The sequence below is a fragment of the Mercurialis annua genome, linkage group LG3 (genome assembly GCF_937616625.2).
Source record: "Mercurialis annua linkage group LG3, ddMerAnnu1.2, whole genome shotgun sequence".
NCBI classification, from domain to species: Eukaryota; Viridiplantae; Streptophyta; class Magnoliopsida; order Malpighiales; family Euphorbiaceae; genus Mercurialis; species Mercurialis annua.
In genome coordinates this window covers 2,290,089-2,315,754 of record NC_065572.1, presented here as the reverse complement: position 1 = coordinate 2,315,754, position 25,666 = coordinate 2,290,089, and the positions used below count along the sequence as shown (strand labels likewise).

The 25,666-nt window shown below is 32.7% G+C and overlaps 3 protein-coding genes across 7 annotated transcripts; 1 reads left to right on the top strand and 2 right to left on the bottom strand.

Annotated features, from left to right (window-relative positions):
- Nucleotides 1–921: 921 nt before the first annotated feature.
- On the top strand, nucleotides 922–12,273 carry LOC126673527 (protein ALWAYS EARLY 2). Of its 3 annotated transcripts, none has more exons than XM_050367702.2 (19): nucleotides 922–1,132; nucleotides 1,403–1,516; nucleotides 1,709–1,807; nucleotides 1,918–1,980; nucleotides 2,228–2,305; nucleotides 3,186–3,360; nucleotides 4,726–4,967; nucleotides 5,065–5,434; nucleotides 6,283–6,342; nucleotides 6,960–7,249; nucleotides 7,336–7,392; nucleotides 8,173–8,481; nucleotides 8,563–8,741; nucleotides 8,847–9,129; nucleotides 10,005–10,181; nucleotides 10,410–10,556; nucleotides 10,798–11,010; nucleotides 11,596–11,868; nucleotides 11,964–12,273. In XM_050367702.2, exons 2-19 carry the CDS (start codon nucleotides 1,415–1,417, stop codon nucleotides 12,126–12,128), a joined length of 3,282 nt encoding a protein of 1,093 aa, XP_050223659.1. In that variant the 5' UTR covers nucleotides 922–1,132; nucleotides 1,403–1,414; the 3' UTR covers nucleotides 12,129–12,273. The 3 variants fall into 3 exon arrangements, with proteins under 3 accessions (XP_050223659.1, XP_050223660.1, XP_050223658.1); XM_050367703.2 differs by having other exon boundaries at nucleotides 923–1,066; nucleotides 5,074–5,434; XM_050367701.2 differs by having other exon boundaries at nucleotides 923–1,066.
- Nucleotides 12,274–13,715: 1,442 nt separating this feature from the next.
- On the bottom strand, nucleotides 13,716–19,979 carry LOC126673612 (sucrose nonfermenting 4-like protein). Of its 2 annotated transcripts, XM_050367821.2 has the most exons (13): nucleotides 19,252–19,977; nucleotides 19,065–19,152; nucleotides 18,172–18,348; nucleotides 17,651–17,758; nucleotides 17,493–17,552; nucleotides 17,322–17,411; nucleotides 16,320–16,454; nucleotides 15,832–15,976; nucleotides 15,585–15,758; nucleotides 15,426–15,489; nucleotides 15,260–15,329; nucleotides 14,539–14,656; nucleotides 13,716–14,239 (listed from the first exon to the last, which is right to left on the bottom strand). In XM_050367821.2, the coding sequence occupies exons 1-13, from the start codon at nucleotides 19,347–19,349 to the stop codon at nucleotides 14,148–14,150; spliced, it is 1,419 nt and encodes a 472-aa protein (XP_050223778.1). In that variant the 5' UTR covers nucleotides 19,350–19,977; the 3' UTR covers nucleotides 13,716–14,147. The 2 variants fall into 2 exon arrangements, with proteins under 2 accessions (XP_050223778.1, XP_050223779.1); XM_050367822.2 differs by lacking the exons at nucleotides 13,716–14,239; nucleotides 14,539–14,656 and adding an exon at nucleotides 14,710–14,833 and having other exon boundaries at nucleotides 19,252–19,979.
- Nucleotides 19,980–23,377: 3,398 nt separating this feature from the next.
- LOC126675158 (serine/threonine-protein kinase ZRK1-like) lies at nucleotides 23,378–25,581 on the bottom strand. 2 transcript variants are annotated; one of them, XM_050369758.2, is made up of 2 exons: nucleotides 25,225–25,581; nucleotides 23,378–24,653 (listed from the first exon to the last, which is right to left on the bottom strand). In XM_050369758.2, the coding sequence occupies exon 2, from the start codon at nucleotides 24,605–24,607 to the stop codon at nucleotides 23,603–23,605; it is 1,005 nt and encodes a 334-aa protein (XP_050225715.1). In that variant the 5' UTR covers nucleotides 24,608–24,653; nucleotides 25,225–25,581; the 3' UTR covers nucleotides 23,378–23,602. The 2 variants fall into 2 exon arrangements, with proteins under 2 accessions (XP_050225715.1, XP_050225714.1); XM_050369757.2 differs by having other exon boundaries at nucleotides 23,378–24,630.
- Nucleotides 25,582–25,666: the final 85 nt, after the last annotated feature.

Sequence of the window (25,666 nt, the reverse complement as noted above, 5' to 3'; positions counted from 1 at the left end):
TAAAAAAACCGAACCGAATTAAACCGAAATATTTCGGTTCGGTTCGGTTCGGTTAAAACCGAATTTAATTATTTTTTTAATTTTTTATTAAAATTTATTCAAATATTAAATAATTAGAGTCTAATATACTTTCATATATGTTTAAATAACAATTATTAATTCATATATCAACAATAATAAAGATATAAATACAAAAAACATATAAATATAAGTATATATGTATATTATTTTTAAAACAGTTATATATTTTATATTAAACTTCGGTTCATTCGGTTTTTTCGGTTTTTCGGTTTTCAAAACACCCAAACCGAACCGAACACCGAACTCCGAACTTTACCTAAAGTAGGAACCGAACCAAACCGTTTTCACCGAAAAACCGAACCAAACAACAAAGTTCGGTTCGGTTCGGTTTTTCGGTCTGGTTCGGTTCTTGCTCAGCCCTAATAGCTGTAGTTTGTAATTCATTTCTTCTGTTGTAATTCTATATCTCGGACAAAAAAAAAAGACTTACAAAATTAGGAGAAACAGTTTTTTTGAGAAAAGAAGAAGGAGAAAACCGTAATTATAATACATTTTGGTAATGGTAATTCACTTTATTACAAATGTTGTAATTTTTTACACTTAATAGAACAAATTAGAAATCTCAAAATATAGGGGGCGATATATGCAACTATACATAACTTAAGGGACCGACACCGCAAAGACAATCAGAATTTTTCAAACATAATCCGGTACAATAATTCCATACAAACCCAAATAACACCTGCAGTATCATCCCGTTAATCAAAATCCAAACCCCACGTGGACGGTGATTAGAATAAAATAAACCGGTAACCTAGAAAATAAAAAGAAAAAGAAAAAACAAAGAGAAAATCAAATAAAAAGAATGTGATTGGTTAAGCCACCTTTATATTCAAGTTTCGCGGCAACGCCTTCACTTTCTCTCTCTAAAAGCGCCTCACTTAAAAACTCTTTAAATTTGTTTGGTTTCTCTCTCTAAAACTCGTTCATTTTTTTGTCTTTTTCTTTACATGGTTAAAACCCAATTCACTTTGAGTTATAATCGGTGAGTTTACAGTCTTGGATCTGTTAATTAGGGTTCTCAAGTTACCATTTGTTTGGGTTTTAAGAGGTATTTAAAGTTTTAAATTTGCAGTTTTTATAAATTTGTAACCCTTTTGTTTATTTAAACTGGTTTTTAAATTGGGACTGTTTTAATTAGTTTTTAGTTTGGAGGGATTTTGGTAATGTATAATGTACGGTGCTTAAACTTGATTTTTTTATTTTGGGGTTTCTCAGTTTTTGTCATTCTAATTTTATTTTTTTTTATCTGAATTGTGACCTTATTAACGGAATTAGTTCAATTTGATGAGTTTAATTAATTTGTTATTGGATCTTTCAGAGTAAATTCTAAATGGCACCAGCTAGGAAAAAAAGTGTTAACAAGAGATTTTTGAATGAAGCTTCGCCTGTGAAGGTTAAGAATTTGAACAAGAATAAAGAACAAGTGACTGGGGTAAGAATTTGTGTTTGTTTGCTCATTAATGATTATCTGTTTACTGTTGCATTACATTTGTTTATACTCTATTTCGAGTTCACCTGCTTATCGGTGGATCTACGTAAGAGCTAATAATTGAACTTCCTTTGTGATGTTTTTTTGTTAAATTGTATAGTTGAATTGACAAAGATATGTTATGGAACTTTTCAGAAGAGAAGATTGACTGATAAATTAGGACCTCGATGGAGTGAGGCAGAGCTTCAGCGGTTTTATAAATCATATCGGGCCCATGGAGTGGATTGGAAGAAGGCATGTGTTATTTGTATAAATGAATCAGTTTTCTTTGTCTGATGTTCATGAGATTTTTTACTTTTTAAAAAATGAATCTAATTAGCATTGCATTTCTCATTATTTTTTAGGTTGCTGCTGATGTGCCTAAAAGATCTGCGGATATGGTGCATGCTCTCTACAAGATGAATAAGGTACCTACTTTTCTTCGTTGCGATTGAGATACTTTAGTTGATTGCTGGAGTTTACCAGTTGTACACCTTTTTTCTTATAAGCACCTCCACGAAGTTGATGGTTTAGTTGTGGGCCATTGCATGGTCGATGAAGTGTATAGTCTCTGTTCAGGATAATGTTTTGCTTTCCTCATTTTGAGAAGATTTGTTGGGGTTAAGTTGTCTCTTGTAACATTCTTATTTCTTGAAATGGTTTGGAATTTTTCAGGCATATCTATCTCTCCCAGAGGGAACAGCTTCTGTAGTTGGCCTTATTGCCATGATGACAGATCATTACAGTACTATGGTAAGACTGGATTATATGTTTGCAATTTTCTTTCTAGGCCTTTTGATTGCCATGTTGATTCTCTCTTTTATGGTTTTCTTTTTGGGAATGGTTGGTGTGCTATAAAACTGTTCATTTTCTTAAATCTATTGGGATAATAAGCTTCCCTATTAGTTCTACACTCCTTTAAGAATAAGTTGCACAAATATGGTTAAGAACTTTGATTTGGAAATTTAAGTTGGGCTGGATATGGTTCATCGTAATGTAATAAGTAATAACAAGAAATGTACGCACTTAGCATTGATATCACTGGGCCCACTAACCAGTGGGGGCAGATGTGGATTTTTTTTTCCTTTTTTGGTATTGCATTTAATATGACCCTGTAGCCAGTGGGTATTAGGAGGGCGGATATGGAAAGATTCATTAAATTTTTTTGTATTGTTATATGAATGACTGTTCTCATATCTTGAGTATTGCACCCTTATGCTTTTAAGCAGAATATCTTGCTGCAGACAGCTATGAAATTCGTCAGTGACAGTTACTTCAATTACACATCCATTTATCCCTTATTCATATTTTGTAGCACTATAAATAGTTGGCTCCGGGATTTAGAACCTGTAATCTGGTCCGATTGTGAAGGCCCGGCATCTGGACTGTCATCTAAACAACAAAAGAGAACTTGAGAGTGTTAGCTTTAAAATTTTTCTGATTACTTTAAGCAGCAACATTGAAGAATTCAGTTTAGATTTTCACTAAACTAACAGGCTGGTGGATATTATTATAGTGAGACTTCACTACAAGCATGCACAATAGTGCTATTTATGTAGTTGATTTGATTAGTTCAAATAACGAGTCTTGTTGTGTGCTGATAAAGATAATTCAATGGTAATTGAACCAATAGGAAGTGAGCGATAGTGAACGAGAAAGCGATGATGCGCCAGCCACAAAACCCTTGAAACACAAGCGGGAAAAAGTACAAGTTGGTGCACAAAAAGAAAGACTCCTGCAGCTGCAGTCCCGCTCAATCGCATCAAATGATGCATTTTTGTCATTGTTGAAGAAAGGACCCTTTAAAGGTAACTGGCCTGATTATAAAGAATTCCTGTCTTGTTATTTTCTCTGTTCCCTTTAGAGTTCTGTTGATTTTAGAACTATAAATTACTCAGCCAATCTATTTTAACTCATGTTCTGTATGACAATTTGAAGCATAAAGATAAATGTATATAGAGCTAATTTAGTAACTGTTTAACTCTTTTGTATGAGATTTATATGGCTAAAAAATAATTCTTGGATGAAATCCTTGTGAGCTAGTTCACATTAAGAAACTGAACATTTGTTTCTTTATAGGAAGTGTAAACACTACATATATACTTTGAAACAAATCTTGTCAAAAAGATGTGTAGATAGTTTAAATCAAATTAAATGGAAAAGCTGAAAGGATTGGTTTCCTATGATAAACTGTTGTCACATTAAGGAAGCATGAATAAGGTCTTCCTTTAGTTGTAGAATTTTCTTCAGAGTAGTATTGCTGTAGATATTCAACCTTGTAAATGGAGTCTTCTACTTTTCTTGCCGGATAATTTGTGTCGACCTGTTGAGGACATGTCATCACAATAAAGTGAAGAATCTTCACTGTAAATGTGTACACTTAGTGCCATTTGTTTTTCATAAATCAGGATTCGTTTTTGTTGAAATAACACACAGCACTTCCATTATCAAAATGGCTATCTCACTTTTCTTGCCAGGCATTATCTACATAGTTTAACTGACATTCAAATGGCCTCATGTTTATTTATTAAGTGTCCAGGGTTGTGACTTTCAGGAGAGTTAAGTAGGCAGCATTTTAACTCATGCCCGTCTAAATATTTATGTACAGTTATTTCATGGCTGAGTGAATAGAAAATGTGCCACTATAATAATATTTTATATGATAAAAATATAGTTGGAGCATCACCTATCAATAAGATTTTAGATTAGTTGAGCTCACAAGACAAAGTGAGTATGTGTTTGTTCATTCTTCTTGTCCAACGGATATTCACGTGAAAAATTGTGTTAGAGATAGAGTTGAGTCACGCCTAACTGATCGAGTTTTTGGACCACATTAAATAATCAATTCATCCAAAATCTTAATATGTTAGGTGAGATTTCAACTATAGTTTTATTATTATCTTAAAGACACGCCTGCACACGAATACCCATCTGGCTTGAAGCATGAACAAGTACAAGTCCACTTTATCTTATATATTTAATTAATCAAATGGATATTGTCAAGGATTGAACTCATAGAGACTTTTGTACCATGTTATATAACTAATCCTATAAAAAATTCAAGCTGTTTTGTGAGATTTTGACTCTGGTTTTATTATCTTTAATAAATATGAAGTACAAAATCATTAATACCTTAGGTTTTTTTTGTCTCTTGGCTTTTTAATTTACACTAGGTGGCCAGCCTCGTGCAGTTGGTAAAAGGACACCTCGAGTTGCTATATCAAGGGAAAATTATGACTCACTGAAGAAGGGTCAGAAGTCGGAGAATGGTGACAATGATGATGAAGTGGCACATGTTGCTGCATTGGCATTAACCGAGGCATTGCAAAGAGGAGGCTCTCCCCAAGTTTCTCACACACCACGCAAAAGAACTGAACGCATCAGTTCATCACCTGTTGGAAGCTGGGATAGGATGGTATATAAATATTAGTTATATTCTGTTGTTTGGGCAATATTTCCTGTATTAGTTGCATATTAATCAGTAATTATAAACACTCTAACATATTTAAAAGCTTTTGCAGTCAAAGTCATGTCATATGAAGCTTCATGATACTTCTGTGCATGAAGAATGGGTGGAAGGTCGTATAAGAAAGGGAGTTGATCGTGGTAGCTATGCTAGGGATACAAGCTCCTTGGAAGACATGGAAGGCATGGGTACTGTAGAAGTTCATCGGAAGGGAAGAAAATTTTATGGACACAAAGTAAAAGTGGAAGAAATTTTGAATTGTCATTCTGATGATGGGGGAGAAGCTTGCAGTGGAACTGAAGAAGGGCCAAAAGCAAGCACTGTTAAGGGGAAGGTTGATTTTAATGATCTAAATATGAAAAATGTTAAGACTCCTCAGGCGAAAAAGAAGAAACGCGCCAAACATTTCTCTGGAGGTAATCTTGTTTCTCAATTCTGGTCGCAAAGCTGTAGAGCATATTTGTCCTGATCATCCTTCTCTTTGGACTAATGCAGAAACCTTACTTAGCTTCTGTGCTGTTTCCTCTTAAGTCCATCTTATATACTCAAATGGTTGATAATTTAATTAGTATTATCAAACTGTCTACTTCAGTTAAAAAAACAATTGTGTAATTGCAAATTTGATATTTTGTTTGAACTGCAGCAAATTGATGCTACTTTTTCTTCTATCAATTATAAGTATCATTTCTATGATTTTCAAGCTCTTATCTTTTGTTAATTTTGTAGCTATCTAGTGTAGAGTTCTTTCATGTGATTAGCACAGGAGGATTAGTTGGTAAGTGTGTATATGTTGGTGATAAGGAATGCAATTGGAAGTTTTACCAATTAGAACAGATACTATTCAGATACTCTTTCCTTTAGGTACAACTTTTTGATTGGGAGCTCAATCAAGATGATTAAAAATTTATTACTGTCAGCCTAGAAAATTGAGATTCTAGTGAGCTCTCGGCTTGGTGACATTGCATTACCTTACATCTCAATTGAAGACTTCTTTTTATCATTTATCTCACTTCTATTTTTCGCTGTTCCATTGGGTTCAGTTATTGTCTTTTTTGAGAGATAGTCTACCATCTTTCTGTGTGTAGGCGGTGATTTGACTAAAACAGTGGGCAACAGTGTTAGAAGTTTTACATGTATATTATTAACTAGCTACATTATCTAGCTCTTACGCTGCCATATGGATTTTCTCAGATCTTTCAGATATATAATGTTGTGATGCATTTTAAAGTTTTTAGTCTAACATTTTATTTTGTTTACTTTACAGATGAATTTTCGGCCTTGGATGCTCTGCATACATTGGCCAGTCTTTCTGTAATGGAATCGGGTGAGAATAAAATGATATTGTTCTATTACTCTACATTGATTTTGTATGGAGATAGAATAATTTTTGTTGGTTGCACAGTTATGTTTTGACCTAATAGCATCATTCATATGGCATTTAGCTGTTTCTTGATGTAGAAAAGGGTTTCCTGTTTAATAATGTGCATATATTAATAAAAAGATGATGGTAATAGTTACAATTTTTTTTATCATCTAGTAGGAAATCTGATGCCTACAGTTGTTGAATAATTGGTGTCATTCTACTTTTGCTTGAATATTTCCTTTTTATGGCTGCTCTTTCCATCTTTGCAGTAGCCAAGGCTTCAGTGTATTTTTTTCAATAATGTGTAGTTTTGCAAGGATGGAAATTGTTTTTTGGAGAAACCAAATGTTTCTTGTCTTCTATGGAAGACTGAACCTTGTTTTGGCATAAAATTGGGCTTTATGCTTTTACTTAGGCTTGGGTGTGTTGTGGTTATTTGTGGTGTTTAATTTTTGTAGTTATTTGTAGTATTGAGCTGTGGAGCTATCTATGGTGACCTAGCTGTTCAGTTTCCAGATGCTATTATTATTTTTCTAAATCTTTTGGCTTTTTGTGGGGGGGCTGTGTGTTCGTTCTAGAATCATCTGTTCAGCTGAATGAAGAAAGACCCATGGTGAATGTGGATGGCAAGTCTAGTTTACCTGAAACTGCATCTACTAGCCATCGAAGAGATAAAGTTAAACCCGTGGGGCATAAAGAAAAAGTACGTCATGAAATGAGTGAATTTGAGGATACTACCTCTAGGAGTGTTAGGCTGGGAAATCGGGCTACAGTTGATGCTAAACTTGTCTCTAATGCCAAGCAAAAGCCGTTGTTCATTAGTAATGACACTAATTCATTGAAAAGAAAGCGCACTTTGACATTAAAGGTATTCATTTTCCTCAATACTTATTCCTCAATTACTACTTAGCAGTTGCTTTATGGAAAAATTTAAATTTGTACTTTTTGCTGCAGGCATCAAATGCTGAAACTGTCATAAATTCACATTTAAGTAAACTGTCGGAGACTGAGGTATGCCATATCCAAATATTTTACCTATTCTTTCAATGTTGCACTGCTTAACTAACCTTGTTATTTACCTTTCCCTTGATGATTGTTTGAAGCTAGATTTTCCTTTCAAATGCTTGAATTTGGTTTTTATTACTTGGTTTGGTGTTGTATGATATGTATCTAGGTCTACTACTGATCTGGTTATGAAAAATGTAATCCTACAGGATTTAAGCTGGATTGGACTTTGTCTGTCTAGACAACCAAAGCGTCCTTATTGCATTTCATATATGGTTTTGCTGTTTCTAGAAGTTAGGTTACGTGACCCCGTCTGATTTCATAGTTGGTGAAAAATTGCCTCTTGCTGTAAGATTTTTAGATTTTATTTTCATTTAAAAAAATGAGTACAATGCTTGATATTCTTTGTTAAAACAAAGTTGTTTGTCATTGATACAACTACTCTGTTTGGAATTGTAATTTGTCCAAAAGCACTCTAGCTGCTTTTAAATGAAATATATGTGATATCAGAGCCACCAAAGCTGAAGCTTGTATTGTGTGATCACTGGTTTGATTGGTGTTCTAATACATATCAATAACAGTCTCAGCAACTTGAATTTTGTGAAGACATATCCAACTTGCATGAAGCAGTGTACTTCTGTATATGCTTCGTGCACATATTGTTCAGGCCATAATTTATTTTCTAGGCTAAGTGAAAATGTAATATATGATTAGACCATTAGCTGGTGGTGGTGGTTATCCTTTACTTTGGGAGTGAAATTGTTCTTTTCCCTGCATTTGGCATAGACTAAGGATGAAGAGGAGAATATATCTTCACTGAGAGGAAAAAGAACCTGCCCTGCAGTTTCCAAACAAGTCAAGGAAGAGGGCTCTTTTAGTGGTGATCAGAGAAATTCTGCAGGTGGTGTAGCGACGCCAATAGCACAAGTTCCTATTGCAAGCCAAGTTACCTTGCCAACCAGAAAAACTAGCAGACGGAAGAGGGATCTAAAGAAAATATTTGTTTTTAAAGTGGGAAATTCTTCTGAAAACATCCTGAAAACTCAAGCTGATACATCGTCAATCTCTGGGCAAGACACGGCCCTTCATATGAAAGTACGAGATTCTTGATATTTTTCCCTTTTGTTCCTTCTAATGCCTGGTCTAATCTATGCAATTTGTTTTCATCTTCTGCAGAAAAACCTTTCTTCTTGTCTTTCATCACCGACTGTTCGTAGGTGGTGTACATTTGAGTGGTTCTACAGTGCTATTGACTTCCCTTGGTTTGCCAAAAGGGAGTTTGTGGAGTACCTAAATCATGTCGGGCTTGGCCACATTCCAAGATTAACTCGCGTTGAATGGGGTGTCATCAGAAGGTATAACTTATTTTGCGGTTCATTTTAACCATATCTTTAAGCATGTTTATGTAGTAAAAGTATGAAGAACTCAGGTGAGACAATTGTGTTTTATTGGTAACGCAGTTCTCTAGGCAAACCCCGAAGGTTTTCCGAACATTTTTTAACGGAAGAAAGGGAGAAACTCAAACAGTACAGAGATTCTGTGAGAAAACATTATACTGAACTTCGAACCGGTATCAGGGAAGGACTTCCAACAGATTTAGCAAAACCGTTATCAGTTGGAGAACGAGTAATAGCTATGCATCCCAAAACCAGGGAACTTCGAGATGGAAGTGTACTCACAGTTGACCATGACAGGTGCAGGATTCAGTTTGACTGTCCTGATATGGGAGTTGAGTTTGTTCAGGTAGTCATATTTTACTTCATAGTCCTGTCATCTTTTCCTGCTAATGCTTTTAATATATATTTGGTTTCTATTATTGTTACCTTCTGTATTTTTGGTTTTTGTTGGAAAAAATGTGAACGGCCTACACAATTCTTTTATTCTGGGTCATAGTCCATTTGGTTCACCGGTATTGATATAATACTACTACTGACTATGCTGTGATAAGTTCTTTTAAAATGTTTATTATGTAGATGACTGATAGCTGACTATTCATAGAACATGATAAGTTAACGTGAGAATCTTAGGTACTAAATTGAATTGCTTAATAAGTCTTGTGGCCCACAAAGATGGGCAATTGATGTCGACCACTTGCAGTTGCAATGATTCATTTTAGCGCTGCCATTTTTTTTTTCTGGGTTTTATATCCATTGGTCTACTTATATTTTGGAGCATGAGTTGTTAATCTTAATTTGCTCATACAAAATCCACAATGAGAGTTAGGCAGTCTTTTTATAAATTTAACTTTTCATAGTCCGTACTGTATTATACTGTAGATTCCGTTGTGTAAAACAGTAAGGCGAAGAGTTTCTTTGCGAGAGTGACACATAGAAGTTGATTTTTTTATTATAAATTGTGAGAGAAAATTTCTGTTCTGTAATCTAGTGTAATTTAACTACAGCAATGTGGATTCCACCAGTAATTTATCATTGCTTTTTCGATGATGGTTACCCTTTTGCCTTAACTTGTTTGCTTTTGATTGAACTGTTGTGGCCTTGAATTGAGAGTTAGGATCGGTTATTACTATTCTGATTTCATTTGATACGTTTTAGTTACAACCTCTGACAAATAATTGGCCATCTGTCCATTAGGAATAACTCTGAAATACTTTGTTGCAGGATATAGATTGTATGCCCTCTAATCCATTCGATAACATGCCTGAAGCTCTCAGGAGACAGACATTCGCTGACATAGCTAAGGAACTCCAAGTGAATAGCCTTCCACATATTGGTTGGTTCAATTCAACCAGGCACTTGGAGAACTCGCAGACTCCCTTAAATACATCAGCAAAGCAGGTAGAGGAATATGGATTTGGTCATATGTTAGTTTGCTCTTCATTTATTTTAACTGGTTGAGCTATTTTGTCAATTGTCATGACTCATATGTCTGAACTGCATTGAAGTAGTATCTCTATTTATTGATTTCTGGAATTGCTACTTGTTGAAAAGTTTTGAGAATTAGTTCTTTAAGAAACTGATTATTTTAGAAAAATAAAAAGAAATAACCTACTTGCTTTACTACAGGTGGACGCAAATCATCTGCAAGAAAAGTCGGTATCTATTAACAATGCACAAGTAGCGCATAATAAATCTTCTGCGGTATCACGGGCGCACGCAAAGGAAGCAGATATACAAGCTCTATCCGAGCTGAATCTAGTTCTTGATAGAAAGGTATATGTTATTCTGCCATGATTTTAGCTATTACATCTCAATATTTCTGTCAAATAATGCATCTCTTATACTAGTAGTATCTCTTTCTCTATAGAGTGCAGTTAATGGAGCTTAAAAGCTCAGGAGATAACTCTATATTATTTGAATCTTCCTTGAATTTGAATTATCAACTTATACAATTGTCCTTGCAATAGTTTGAACTACCTATTTTAGACCTTAAGTTCACTTGCTATCTTTTCAGGCCTCTTCTGCTTTACTCAATATAAAGCAACAGGATACACACTTATGCAATACCCTGCCTCCTTGGATGAAGCCTCCAGTCAATTATAGTTTACCTGGTGGTCTTCCAAGTTCTCATCATAGTTTTATTTCGCAAGAATCAGGATCTACTGTGGTTGAAATAGTTAGAGACTCAAGACAGAAGGCATCTACAATGATAGATGCTGCTGTGCAGGTATTTAGATTTTTCATACACGCCTTACCAAAGTGTCTGCATTGACCGGGAACTCAAAATGCATTGTTGGTTCTTTTTGACATCTCTCTTTTTCTTTTTGGTTTACTGTGGATCCGATGCCACAAGAGAGTTCCACAGCTTTCAGATTCCATTAGGATTTCATTATGTGAAATAATGAAACTCTAATGAGTCATGCAGTGTCAAACGCGTGCATAGATTTGACACCTTTCCGATATATATATATATATATATATATATATATATATATATATATATATATATATATATATATATATATTACACACACATATATATCAGACACATTGAATTGTGTCTGCAAAAGAAAATTTATAAAAGACCACTTGTGTCCGGCACCTTTTTTCCAGTTTTGGAGAGATGTTAAACATCTTCTTAGTCTTTTCAGTCTCTAATATGTTTTCAGAAAAGTATTTTAAAGCATATTTAGAGAAAAATGTAATGAATATTATAAACATATAGTATTTAATTAAAATTCGAAGCAGTAGTTTAGAAATAAAGGATTCTACAAATATAATGATTTCATGACTTTGCAACATCACATTTCAGGCAATTTCAGCTGTGAAAGAAGGGGAAAATGCCTTTACAAAGATCGAGGAGGCTTTCGTTTCTCTTGATAAAAGACAAGTTGCATCAGAATTAAAAGGACAAGTCAACAGATCGCCGGAGCAACGCAATGGCAATTTATTTCATAAAAACCAGTTGAAATCCAGCACATCGGATGCATCTCAACCCAAATTACATGATAACAGTGACAAAACTGAAGCAGAAATCCCTTCAGAGCTTATAACATCATGTGTTGCTGCTTTACTTATGATACAAGTAACAACATATCATTATGCTTTTCAATTTCTTGTCTAATGCCTTTGCTTTTTTTAATTCCAAATGAGATTTTAATCCCTTTTTTTATTTTTCAGACGTGTACTGAGCGGCAATATCCCCCTGCTGATGTGGCGCAAATAATCGATTCTGCCGTGACCAGCTTGCATCCATGCTGTCCTCAAAACTTGCCTATTTATAGAGAGATACAAATGTGCATGGGAAGAATCAAGACTCAAATTCTAGCTCTAATACCAACTTAACTTTGATGTTTTTGTTTTGTCCATTCTCCTTTTAATTAGCCTTTCTGTATATATATTTTACATGTATGGTGATGCTGGACTTTTACCCAAAGTCCTATTTATAATTTTATTTTTTTAAATATATTAATTAGGAAATTTCATAATATTTTAGACCTTGTGTTTTCTATATTTAGAAATATCTCTGTGAAAATCTCATATGATTATTATTTATTACAAGAAATTCTTAGGTAGCTGCACATCTGTGATAGAACTAATTGTATTATAGCACATATCATTAATATTATGACAATAATGTAATTTACCATTCATCAAATGTGTAAATATTTTAATGAAATATTAATTATGTGGGATAGGCTCTATTTGTGGATGATGTGGTGGACAAAATCTATTTATAAACATGGGGCGATGACAAAAGTACCTAAAATTTAAAAATATTTACAAAAGTACCAGTAAACTTTTTTTATTTACAAAAATACGACTGATTTAAAATTAATTACAAAAGTACCAAAAATTGAAAATTAATTACAAAAGTACGATTTGTATAATGTCGGTATAATTATGGTATAATTTTGGAATACTAAAACTATGAATCAGATAATTTAAAAATAATATTTGGTTTATTATTGATATAATTTTAGTATATTTTCGGTATATCGATTATAAATTTTTATATATTTTTTCTAGTTGATAACATGTATTTTTTTTTATATGTACTTTTTCACTATAGTTGGTAATGAACTAGAGAATTTGTATATTGTTGGTATAATTTTAGTATATTGTTAGGTTAATATTTAGTATGCGATGTGGTGTAATGTTGATGTAATAATAAAATTTCAGTATATTTTGATGTGTACACTTTTGGTATACTGTTGGTATAATTTTGGTATATTATTAATTTAATTTTTAGTATACGATTTGATGTAATTTTGGTAAATTTCCATTTAATATTAATAAAATCTCAGTATATATAATGTCGGTATAATTTTGGTATAATGTTGATATAATGTTAGTTTATTAGTATACTGACATTATACCCACAGTATACACCGTATGTTTGATATTATTTTTTATTTTTTTGTACTTTTGTAAATATTATTAATATTTTTGTAAATGAAAAAAGTCAACATGTAGTTTTGTAATTATTTTCATTTTTTTTGGTAAATGGTGTAATTTCCTCTATAAACATTTAGTCAAAATTGTCTCTAGCTGAACTAAGAGAACATATATGACATACAGTTCTCACAATAGCCCGAATCAAACTGATAACTGTAATTTGGTTTGTTTTGCTATAATAAATAAATCAATTTTTTAGTTGAAATTAATTTAAATTTGAGAAAAATAATTTAACATTAGTGCAATTCCTGCTTAATTGAAAAAACCAATCCAACCAATCTGGTTTCTTTTAAAAAACATTAATTCCTAATTTTTTTAATTTGAAATAAAAAAATTGATTCAATATATTTAAGCCGAATGCGCACCTCTTATGCATACTGTACATGGGTATACCATCAACATAAATTATTCTAAAGCTTCTTTTTGCAGTCCATCTGAATATCAAACATATTTTTCAAATGGCCTTAACAGCAATAAGAAAGAAAAATCCATTTCATTGTTCCTATATGATAGGATATACATTTTTAATATTTTGAAGAATTACAAGATCACTGAAAGATTAGAAATGAAGCCAACAAAGATGAGGCAAATCAATCGATTTAAGCGTACGCTGATTATGTGCATTCCACCAATGGCGTGGAGCGCGACAAGCAAATTACTGAAGCCTCATTTTCTGTTAGCACAATTGACTTGATAATTTGGTTATAGAAGGGGAAAATTTGAATACTCTCGATTTACAAATTCTTCTTTGCTCTCTGAATTTTTCTACCCTAAGTGGACGGCAGGGCTCATAAGCACAGGACCCTTCCGATGAAATAGGACATGACCGAACAAATAAGAAAGAAATGAGCCTTCTCCGGTGTTACCAAACCAAACACTTGCAAGCAGATCGCACTTAGGACTGGGCTAACCGAGCAGAAAGTTGAACACATCGCTCATCGATATGATCCCTTGCACGCGCTTGCTGCCAGCTTCTACAATCAAAAGTCTACGAACCCCTGGAAGGACCGATCAGATCACACAGCAAAGCAATTAGTGAAATGATGGCAAAATAAAAGGTATGTCATTTGGCATCAGCTTCAGTAAGCTATGTAGCACGGAGACGGATACAGGAAAACAGGATATTTGGACACGGAGAAGGCGAAATGATAATTATTTTAAGGTTTCCTAAGTTAAAAATGAAATTTTGGCCCAAAACGCCAAAGTTTCCAACACATTGAAACGGAAAACGTTGAGAATGAAGTGTCTATGCTGCTTGGTCAATAATTATCTAGAGAAGCAATAGTGTGAGTATTACCAGGAAGTGCTAATCGCTCCATCACTTTTTGTAAAGGATCAGATCCCAAACACATCTGACATCTCTGCCCATTGAAGAATCCATAAGGTGTATTTGCATCTTGTCCCAATTGCAATGCCTAGTAGAATGGAGAAAGGCGGATAACTCGTCAATTTTCAATAACACGCACAAGTATCGGCAATTGCATTGCAATTATTAATCAAGCAAATTTTCAGTATATATGCTCTTCTGATTGAAACCTCTTCCACAAGGAAGCCTGCAGACTCTTGGTGGGTGGAGGCATCGACTAAAATGTCTGTACAACAGCATAATATAGTACTACTGTAAATAAATACTTCATCCGTCCACAATTGATAGACTATTTCCATTTTAGGTGTTCCAGATTACAGGCGTATTTCCATTTTTAGAAGTTGGTTAGCTAGATAAATATCTAAAATACCATTAATTGAATTATTTTTAGTCCACTAAATACAATGATTATGACTGTAATAACAACAATAACAAATGATTTTTGATAATTTTAATAATTAAAATAATTTTATATGCATTTTATGAGCCATTTTGAATCATTATCTAATAAAAATGCAATGGAACAGTGAATGAATCAATTATTTAATAAGGATATTATAGATAGTTTAACTAAAAACACTAAGTTTCTTAATATGTGCAAGTCAAATAACCTATCTATTGCGGACGAGGGAGTAAAAAACTAATAAATTACCTGATGTATACTGATTTCGTCAAGACGAATCTGTGCATAGGCTTTATCTTTTGCCAAGGCAGTAATATCACTGTCAAGAAAATAACAAAAAGGTGTCATTTGTAGGCTAATGGCTTTACCTAAAAATCAGTGACATGAGATACTGGAAAGAGCACTCAATATTTACCTTCGTGAATATATATCCAAGAGTGAATCATTATCATCTACAATTGGTATTGAACTGACTTCAGCTACAATAAACCATAGAAAGCATTAGATGCTAAATGGAATTGATATAATATCAACTCTAACAGATAGATTTGGAGTCCTCTCACAAAGTGCTTACCATCAACTAACAAAGAAAGTGCATCACCAAGAGAGGCGTTCGGTCGCAACATGGCAAATGGCCGAATATTTGAATCCCCTATTTTTGGAACCCATGTCCCAAGAGGAAATGAACAAATTGATTGCTGAAGAATCGGCACAGAACTAGCAGAATGTCTAAAATGCCTGCATATGCCTGAGATTAAGTCCATAAGTTAGAAGAATTAAACACAGTATTCAACCAAAAGCAATAAATCAAGATAACTTACATTTTAGAATTCCTGATAAAGAAGCAAGATGTAGTATTTGTGGAAATGAACCATCCAGTGAAGAAGAATGAATGATGGGAACTGTTGATACATGGTTTTGCAGAATTTTTAAAGCAACATCTTTTAGTGAATCATATGGCCCAGCCTGCATATTACAAGACATATTGAGATAATGTAGTGATATGGAAGATTGAATGTACCACATATAAACAAATGAACTCCTATAAAGTCAATGTCCCAAGCAACTTGTTTGACTTATTTGACTTATACCATCTATATTGGGCAGTTCAACTCAAATGGTCTGCGATGTCATTTAACACTTGAAAACCACATGTTACCAAGTAAATAGCTTAAAAGAAAACTTAAGCTTAAGAATGAGATGTCGACTCGAGCTCTATCATGTAAAAAATGCTCGGAAAAAAATAAATTACATTGTTATGTCGAGAAAAAAAATACAGTACGTGAAAGAATCTTAAAAAGCAACTTACATGAATAAGACGTCTAGGATATGCTCTCCCACCACCATCAATTTCTCTGTTAAGATGTGATTTTCCCTCCTTCCAAGCTGATATAGTATGTGTTTCCAATTCTTCCTCTGTCAAATTGGATCCATGATTTCCAAGCTGAAATCCAAAGTCTTACAGATGTTAGATATTTCCAAAAACACAAATGTATATCAGACAACAGAACAGCCGGATATTCCTTTAAGCTAATTGCCTTACAAAACCATGTGTTCAACAAGTTGTAACCGTGAAGATATAAAAAGGTTCATAAAAATTCTCGTAGAATCGAGAATGAAGTTTTCATTCTGTACATGGCAGATCATGAATTGGTATATAGGTGTCACAATTTATCTATAGCTCTTATGGAGGTTAAACACTTTTTAAATCCACAAAACAAAAAGTTGGTAAACAAACCTTCATAACAACAGGCAATAAATTGTTATGCATGCTCACTTGACAAATTATTCCAGGAGCTTGTGACTTAGAAAATGCATTCTGGACCATTTAGAGATGTGGATTACTAAGGCAGCTAAAGGAACATTTTGACAGGTGGTTGCAAGTAGATCCTAGATAGAGAGAATTTTTCTCTAGTGATTTGCCACAGAAAACTGAAAAAAGAAATGTTATATATATATATATATATATATATATATAGAGAGAGAGAGAGAGAGAGAGAGAGAGAGAGAGAGAGAGAGAGAGAGAGAGAATGAAGCCTACTAGCCAAATATCGACTCATGAGGCCAATATTAAAAACAATATCACAATTGATTTATACTTTCAGACAAAATAGTAGATATGACCACATACATTACAAGCTATATGAATATTCTAGTACTCTTTTAAACCTAAGAGCTGGTTGTCTTTTACCCAAAAATACATTTCATATTTGCTCAAGTTCTTTCAGAAGTAACATATAGTTCTCAGATCAATAACTTTCTTATCAAAAAACATTTATCTATAATTGTAATTATGAGGCTGAACACACACCTCCCTGAGAATCAAGATGAAGTCCGATGCACTAAGAACTCCGACAAATTGGCCCTTACAGAAGTCCCAAAGAGGAGCTAAAGGGACACCCTGAAAATTGATCACATGAGAAAAAAGAAAAATACGAGCCAATATCAACAGCTCAGTTCGCAAAGTTCATGAAGCATGTACCTGTTCATAGAGAATATGGAATGCTTGCTTAACTGGTAAATTAACATCCAAGGCAATAACCTGAAAAAAGAGCAAAATCATAAGGATATGAGCATGTCGAATTGAAATAACTGATCCAAAATAATGGTAACAGAGCGCCAAATGTAAGGATTTCAAACCTTGCCCGAGTCAGGAAGCAGCTCGTATGCAGTATGGGTAGACAAGAATGCAGAAATACGATGCCGTGAGACCTCCAAATCAGCTTCTGATACCCTTGGTGTTACTTCCTGAAAATACCGCCACAGAAAGACCAATTTTATATAGGACAAAAACACATATGCAAGAGAGATGCAATAACTACATGGCATTGCAATCTTTATTTTCTGTCTCTTCTAATTTTTCAACCTTTCCCTGTTTATAGATTCATAATCTCCAAGAAAACACAAGGACCTTACATGACTGTGTAGTGAACCGTGCAGGATTCAAGAATAAGACAAGGATAATAGCTTAGAAACATAAATCTACATCTACATAAACTAACATAAGCAGAAATTTAACCAAGTTATTAACAAACCCAAAAAAAACACTGACAATCCTTATATTAGAGGTGAAAAATAAGCGTGACTTGGAAAAAATGATCCCGACATTCTGAACTAATAATTGCAACATGATGAGGGTTTATGAGAAGCTAGAATCTTACTGGGCGCAAAAAGACATCATCTAGATCCATGTTAGATCCAGGTGTCTCAGGAGTAAGAATTGGAGGAACTGCATCTGATCCCGTAGGTAAGAAAACAGTATTTACTACACCATAATTCCCATTTACAGATGGCTGGTGTTCATCATGCCGCCATTCTCCATCAACAAAAAACTTATACTGCATGTAAAAGTGTAAAAGGACACACAAACAGAATATTATTAGCAATGTCAGAAATAAACTTTCAGTTAATGCGTTATAAACATAAGCATGCTAACATGTAAAAGAAAGCTCGCACTATCATATTGAAATACAGAACTTCTAGCATTCTATCTTTAAGTCTTTAACAGTGCACTGGATATAAAATACCCATAAGCCTCGCAAATCCCAAGAGTTCAATGATGCCCAAATCGTAGTTTGGTTCTTCGGTGAAGTTATTACTCTTGGAAACTCAGTTACATATACCTTACAAGAAAACTAGACACTATACCCACTCGGAAACCCAACTCCTCCTTTGTAAGACTTTGTTTTCATAAAGAAACGAGGTTTTCTAAAGCCAGCTATACTATTTCATTCCAAGCATTTTTCTTTCCTCTTGCAGGGTATGGAGGTAAAATTTCGCCACTACCATTAAATGTACAAGAATCAACGGAGCTGCGGCAATAAAGAAAATGCATTTTCTAGTCTTTTCATGCCAAAAACAAATATGATGTCTAGTAGTCCTCTTCGACAATAAACTCTATTAACTTGGTCCAAAACTAATCATTCTACTTGTACAATAAAAGAAAAGAAATAGAATGATAATGCCATTAATATATATACAAGCAAAGCTATCGTAATTCTTTAGCAAACTGATTAGAGCATGTCAAAGATATCATACATAGTAGCTAACCAACCTGATGATATCCTGGGGTTAAGCTGCAAATAACTTGAAAAACAGTGGGGCAACCCTCCACAGGCGACATGGGTATGTGTTCAGTCCATCTGTCCATAAAACAGTTCAATTCAAAACCGCTATCAGGCATTTAACTAACATGATAAAATAGATAAACTCGCTAATATACATCAAAATTAGTAACTCACCCAGTGAAAGAGCCACTCAGAATCACACTCCTCCCACCATAAGGCCACACAAAGCGCATAGGAAGCACTCCAGTATTATCATGACCAGGACTAAACATTATCCTCTAACCAATAACTTATATAAATATGTTCAACAATCAAATACAAACCCACAAAATAAAAAGCTTAAATCAACCAATAGGGATCCTCTACAGTCTAGCAGAGGACCCCTTACTTCTTACACATGCAGACTAACCAACTCAAAATCAAAACTAAACCCTAAAATTTATCAAAACCAAACCTTTATCAATCTCCTTATCAACATTCAAAAAAATCCACTAAATTTAAGCTCCGATTACAATAATTCCCCACATGCAACACCAATTACACACAAAATCCCACCAATCTCAGCTGCTTATGATGCGCAATTCAAACAAAAATCAGAATTAGAAATTAAAAAAACCCACTAAAATTAGCCTCAATTCAAGCTATGATCTGGTGTTTGAAAAGGTGAATCGAATCAGGAAACCTAAAATTGAGTGGGGAGAGTGGAATAAGTGGCAAATTAGAAGGATATTTTGGGGTTAAAAAAGGGAGGAAAAAAACCCTAAATTTGATAGATTTTGAGGGAAAATTGACATTGTAATTTGCTGGATCTCAAAACAGATTCTTTTTCTCGGGTTTTTATATTAATTTATTAATTTTTATCAAAAAGAACGAAACAGAATCTGATGAATTTAACCACTGAAACAGAAAAAAGAACACAAAATACCAATTTTTTTTTTTTCTATTTGAAAAAGCGTACAGAAACAAACAAAGAGGCTCAATAATACTGTTAACAGCAGTAATTTCTACGTAACATGGTAAGTTATTATATGTAATTTTATTAATAACCTTTTTTTAAAAAAAAAAATTAGATGAAGAATAACTAAGTCGGATATGTTATATTTTAAACCGTAAAATTTAACATTTTTTTTATAAAAATAACTTTATTAGATGAATACATCAAAACATGCCAAAACACAAAACGATAGTTAAAAAATTTGCATATTTTGACTCCAAATTTTACCAAACAGCTTCTCATTTATAAACTTGCACATATTTATTTATTTTATCTAAAAATAGAGAACATTTTTCATTTTATTAAAATAGTTAGGTATTAATTGATCATAATGCACAAATTAAAAATCAAAATAATGATTTGCTCAATTTTATTTTATCCAAATTTTTTTTCCAATCAACACCAACATAGCTCATAAGGTGTATATGTTATTTCCTTGAATATGCATTCAAACAATATGGAAATAATATTTTTTAAAGAGAAGGATTCTCGCAGTGTTTAAATCTATACATTATGACCAATTCGCTTACCGTTTAACCATTTTGATCAATTAAGAATAATTAATTTTTAATTTAATTAACTATGATGTTATATATTTTTAGGTCAATTAACTTATAAACTGAGCCATCACAATCCGTGTATTTATCCATGTTGTACAATTTGAAAATTAACTGGGCTAAAAATACAAAATATTATTTTTAATCAATTAAAATTGTTAAATATAAATTAATTGATCCAAACACAAGTTCAGATACCGACATAGTCCTTCACTCGATCTTTTTAATATGATTATTTTTTGTGAAATAGTAAGACACATTCAGTGGCAAAATCACTAAACATTTAGACTATATTTTAGCTCGAACCGTTGTAGAAAATTTTCAAATAAATAAAATAGAATTAATAATGAATTCAGAGTTAGAAAAAGGTTAACTTCAGTCTGTTGAAATATTGAATAGACTAAAGGTTTACGACTTATTTAACATAACATATATTTAACAACTAATTAAAATTAGATCTATTAAAAAAAATCAGACCAAAATTAATCCGAATTCCACTAGACTCATTTTATTATTCAATTTTGACTATATTTGAGATCCAACCAAACCGGCCACAATTTCTAGTTGAACCGCTGGGATTGGCGATTTGGTCCGGTTTTAACACTCGGCGATTAGATCCAACGGTGATGGAGAGCAACTGTTAAGTGGGTCCATGTGATGAATAAGCAATGATGGGCCGTCGCCACGTGTAACCATCATCCCCCTACTATTGGAAGAGAAAGGTGGATGCTTTTTTTTTCTTCTTTTCTTTTCAATGGTCTAACTTTATGTGCAAGACTTGCTTGAAATTTTTCGAAAAATTATTATATAGATTCGGTTTACCAAGTCATTTATAGGCCAAATCTATTATATTATGACAAATAATTAAAATAATAATATTATTGTAATATTACTATTTAAAAGTGTGAAAAAAGTAAATTATGATAATAACACTATTTTAACGATGTGTCATAATGTAATAGGCTAGCTCACGGATAACGTGGTAGACCGAGTCTATCTAATGATCCCTCAAATTTTTCATATAAACATTTATTTTGACTTATATCTATTTCATTTATAGTGAGTGAGATTTAATGCTCAAATCAAGTTGAGTATATAAAAATACTACTCCCTCCGTCCCGTTTAAGAAGGGACAAATGACTTTTTCACATATATTAAGGAAACATTAACTATTATAGTCTTTTCTTATTTTACCCCTATTTATGATAGTGTTGTATATTGTGTATAGACTAATAGTCATTAATTATGAAAAGAGAAAAGAGGGTAAAAAAGGAAAATTTATATAAATTGGCACAAAAAATACGATATGGCCTTCTTAAGTGAGACAAATAAAAATGGGATTTGTCCCTTCTTAAATGGGACGGAGGGAGTAGTATATAAGCATAATTGTTTTTTAAAGAAAAAATAAAACTTAATAGATTAAGTTTAGGAATCAGATGCTATAAGCTAAATTATAACATATGGTACATTTTAACAATTTAAATACATAAAAAATAATGTTATTATTAAAAATTAATAATATTTTAAAAAATGGTCATTATAGATGTAGTTTTCTTTTTTCAATTTTTCAAAATAAAAAATCAAAACAAACTAAAAGTTTAGAAAATCTACAATAAATAAATAAGACCAATTATTTTTGATTCCGGTCAATTTAATTTTTCTTAAGATTTGATTTTTTTTTATCGAAATTCAGATTTGATTTTTAGTGCCTCTAATTATAACAAATAATCAATCAAGGGAATGCTTGCTTGACTAAAAAAATTAAAACAACCAAACTTAAATAAATATAAATTGCATGAAACTACAGTTGTTTTTTTCTAGAATTGAATTGTTTAGGAGCATAAAATAACAGTACTAAAAGTGATATATTAAAAAAAAAAAGTTGAATAGATGTGAGAAGTGCAAAAAGAAAAGTCCGTGAGGTAAATTGTGTAAAAAGAGAAATTAATGTAATTAGGTCTGGTTGTTAGAGGACAAAGAATAGACCTCTGATTATACTGCTGCTGAATACCAGATTCTTGTCTAATCATTACGCCCACTCTCCTTCAATCATGTGTTTTCCTTAATTTTTATTTATATAATAAATTATTAACACGAATATAATATATCTTAAAAAAAATTTAAAAAAATACCAATACATTTCAAATAAATTAAAACATAACTACTTTCATTTACAAATAAATTATAGAAATTTAATTCAACCAAGCATAATATAAATGAGAAACTAATTGGACATTCCTTTAGTGATTTGAACAAATATTTTCAAAATAAATTGCTTTTAGAATTATCTTTCTATAAGATAAATATAGAACGAATTGTTTGGACGGAATTGAAGAGGTAGAACTAGATTGAACCGGCAGTTGAAGTGGCTGTTGGACCATACACCATGTCAAAAACTCAGGGTCTGTTTGGATCAATTCTAGTGTAGAATTCATTTCAATTTATTTCATTTCTAAATGAATTCTACATGAAAATCATTTGAAAATGAATTTCTGTATTGATTTTCCGAATTTTAAATATGAAAATAAAATTAAATTAAGTGAAATAAATTGAATATTGTATTTCGAGTATAAATATAAATTTAAATTGTGAAAGTTCATTTGAACCAAACACATATCTTGTGGAAATTCAATTGAATTCCATAAAATTTGTGAAATTCATTTGAACCCTTAGTGTTTTTTTATATAATCTTACTAAACAAGTCCAAACGAAATAAATCAAGGTCGTTTTTTCTAAACACGCCTGAAGATTCGAGCACCATAATTGGAATTATAGTCTCAAGATAGCATCATATATGAAATTATTTGTATATGTATCTGCAATAATATAACTTCATTTTACTTTACAAACTTGGGTATCAGAGTGATTTCACACAACACAGCATACACCCTTCCAACTCTACTTATTTTGCATATAGTTCTCCAGCAGTTCTGAACTGATTCGCAGCCAATGTTGCTCAAACTTATGTAATTCGCTACTTCAAAGAGCGAATAGACTGATAAATTCGCTCGAGTTCTTTAGCAACATCACTCATTATCGGTCTGTCTTCTGCTTCATTGCACATGCAACTCACAGCAACTTCTCCAAATGCCACCAGTTCTTGCTGCTCTATGTCATTTACAATTCTGCAATCTACAATCTCAATTAATTTATGTTTCTCTATAAACTGCTTCAGATGATCAGTCAACTCATAACCCAGATTACCAATCATGAATTTAGGTCTCTCTTCTCCAGCTAAAAGTTGAACTAGTAGCACACCAAACAGAAAAACATCAAGCTTCTCAGTTGCATAACCTGAAGAAATATATTCAGGTGATCCGTATCCTGTTTTCCCACAGATATCCGTTAAAATGTGCGATTCGCCATCAGGAATAGAAATCGCTAGAGAAAAATCCATAAGCTTCACTTCACTGCCTTCACCCAACATAATCGCCGAGGGTCTCATATCTCTAAGGATAACAGGCCTTGAAAGTGCAGTATGAAGATACGCTATTGCATCTGCAATATCCGCCGCAACTTTTAGCCTACATTTCCATGATAATGTAACTTCGGAAAGTGCCTTAGTGCCTACAAATTCATACACCAGAATCGGAAATTCAGTCTCGAGGCAACATCCGATGAGCTTCAGGACATTTTTATGGGCTTTCATCTTATAACCAACGGCAATATCTGTGATTGCTGATTCGAGAAATCTATCCATGCTGCCTATGACGCCACTGGAACCATATTTCTTGACAGATATTGAGCTGTTTCGTATAGAGCCCTTGAAGAGTTGATAATAAGAATCCCACACTAACATTTGTTTAAAATCATAGTTATTTGTTGCTTTGATAAGCTCCTTGCTGGAGAATGTAAGAATTGGATCAAATTTTCCATCACAAGATGCATTAAGCTTTTCTAAAAACATTCTGCGATTCTTCATGGATTTCATTTCTGTCTCCTCTTTGGCCTTTTCACTTATTCTTAAACATGAAAACATCTTACCCTGCTCACGAAAATTACCTAATTTTGGAGAAATTAAGCACCTGACATGAATTAGCAAGCCCATAAAAATAGAAAAAGTAACAAAATCATCAAAATAACTATAGAGTCTCATTATATAAAACATTGACTAACCTTGATTTTTAATCATGAATTAATTAAATTGTAGTTTCAATGCAAGACCTTTATGGATAAAAATTATTGCAAGTCATTAATTCGTAGTAATTTACTTCAAAAAATTAAAAGGCCAATTTAAGAATATTTTCACAAATGAACTATAATTAACTAGTTTTTTTAATTCTTGTGAAAGCATAACTTTTACATATTTACGGAACAGAGGGAGTATTTAGTATAAAAAGTTATACGATCTCTCACTATTTCAAGTGTGATGTGCTTATTGGATTGTTATTCAACTGTTGACTTTCATTTGCAGTAGCCGATTAATCTTAAAATTCCTGTAGCAGTAAAAGAACTAAAAAAATACATAGATTTGTTGAAATTAGACAAGAAAATCTCGTGTTAAGAGAGTTCTTCATTCCTTAAAACTAAAAATGAATAGCATAAAATTAATAAATTGTAAACATAATGAAAACTAGTAAATCAACAAAAACATACCTCTTGTTCTTGCTAAATGATATCAGAAACCAGATGAATGGAATTGAGGAAGACAGACTTGACTTTTAAGTAATGATAAACAGGTCAAAACTGAAACTAATAAAAACATTAGATATTGTCTTTATTTCAATGTTAGAAGAAAATCAAAGAAAAATTTCGGATTAGAATATTATGTCTCTGCCGTGTTAACTAAAGGACTAAGTCTCATAATTGACTTGAATAATACTTAGAGTTAATTTTGTTTTTTGATGGAACTTAGAGTTAAATTAGTCTCCCGCAGTTTAGTTCACGTGGTCAGAGAAATTTATGGGAAATTTCCCATTATAGAGAAACAGGTCACAATTTTAATAAAAAGTTCCCATTCCCCCTAACAAAATACCCTAAAGCATGGCAATTTGTGTAAAACAATCAATAAATTACGTATATACCATATAGAAAAGGC

What these genes read in the sequence shown, in the direction of transcription:
- LOC126673612 (XM_050367821.2), bottom strand. Translation starts at nt 19,349, where the DNA reads ATGTTTAGTCCTGGTCATGATAATACTGGAGTGCTTCCTATGCGCTTT. An exon ending in TTTATCAGGAATTCTAAAAT is followed by an intron (nt 15,759 to 15,831) that starts GTAAGTTATCTT and finishes ACTTAATCTCAG; the next exon opens with GCATATGCAGGCATTTTAGA. An exon ending in ACTTTCTTTGTTAGTTGATG is followed by an intron (nt 15,490 to 15,584) that starts GTAAGCACTTTG and finishes GGTTTATTGTAG; the next exon opens with CTGAAGTCAGTTCAATACCA.
- LOC126675158 (XM_050369758.2), bottom strand. Translation starts at nt 24,607, where the DNA reads ATGTTTTCATGTTTAAGAATAAGTGAAAAGGCCAAAGAGGAGACAGAA.
- LOC126673527 (XM_050367702.2), top strand. Translation starts at nt 1,415, where the DNA reads ATGGCACCAGCTAGGAAAAAAAGTGTTAACAAGAGATTTTTGAATGAA. An exon ending in CAGATCATTACAGTACTATG is followed by an intron (nt 2,306 to 3,185) that starts GTAAGACTGGAT and finishes TTGAACCAATAG; the next exon opens with GAAGTGAGCGATAGTGAACG. An exon ending in AGCGCACTTTGACATTAAAG is followed by an intron (nt 7,250 to 7,335) that starts GTATTCATTTTC and finishes TTTTTGCTGCAG; the next exon opens with GCATCAAATGCTGAAACTGT.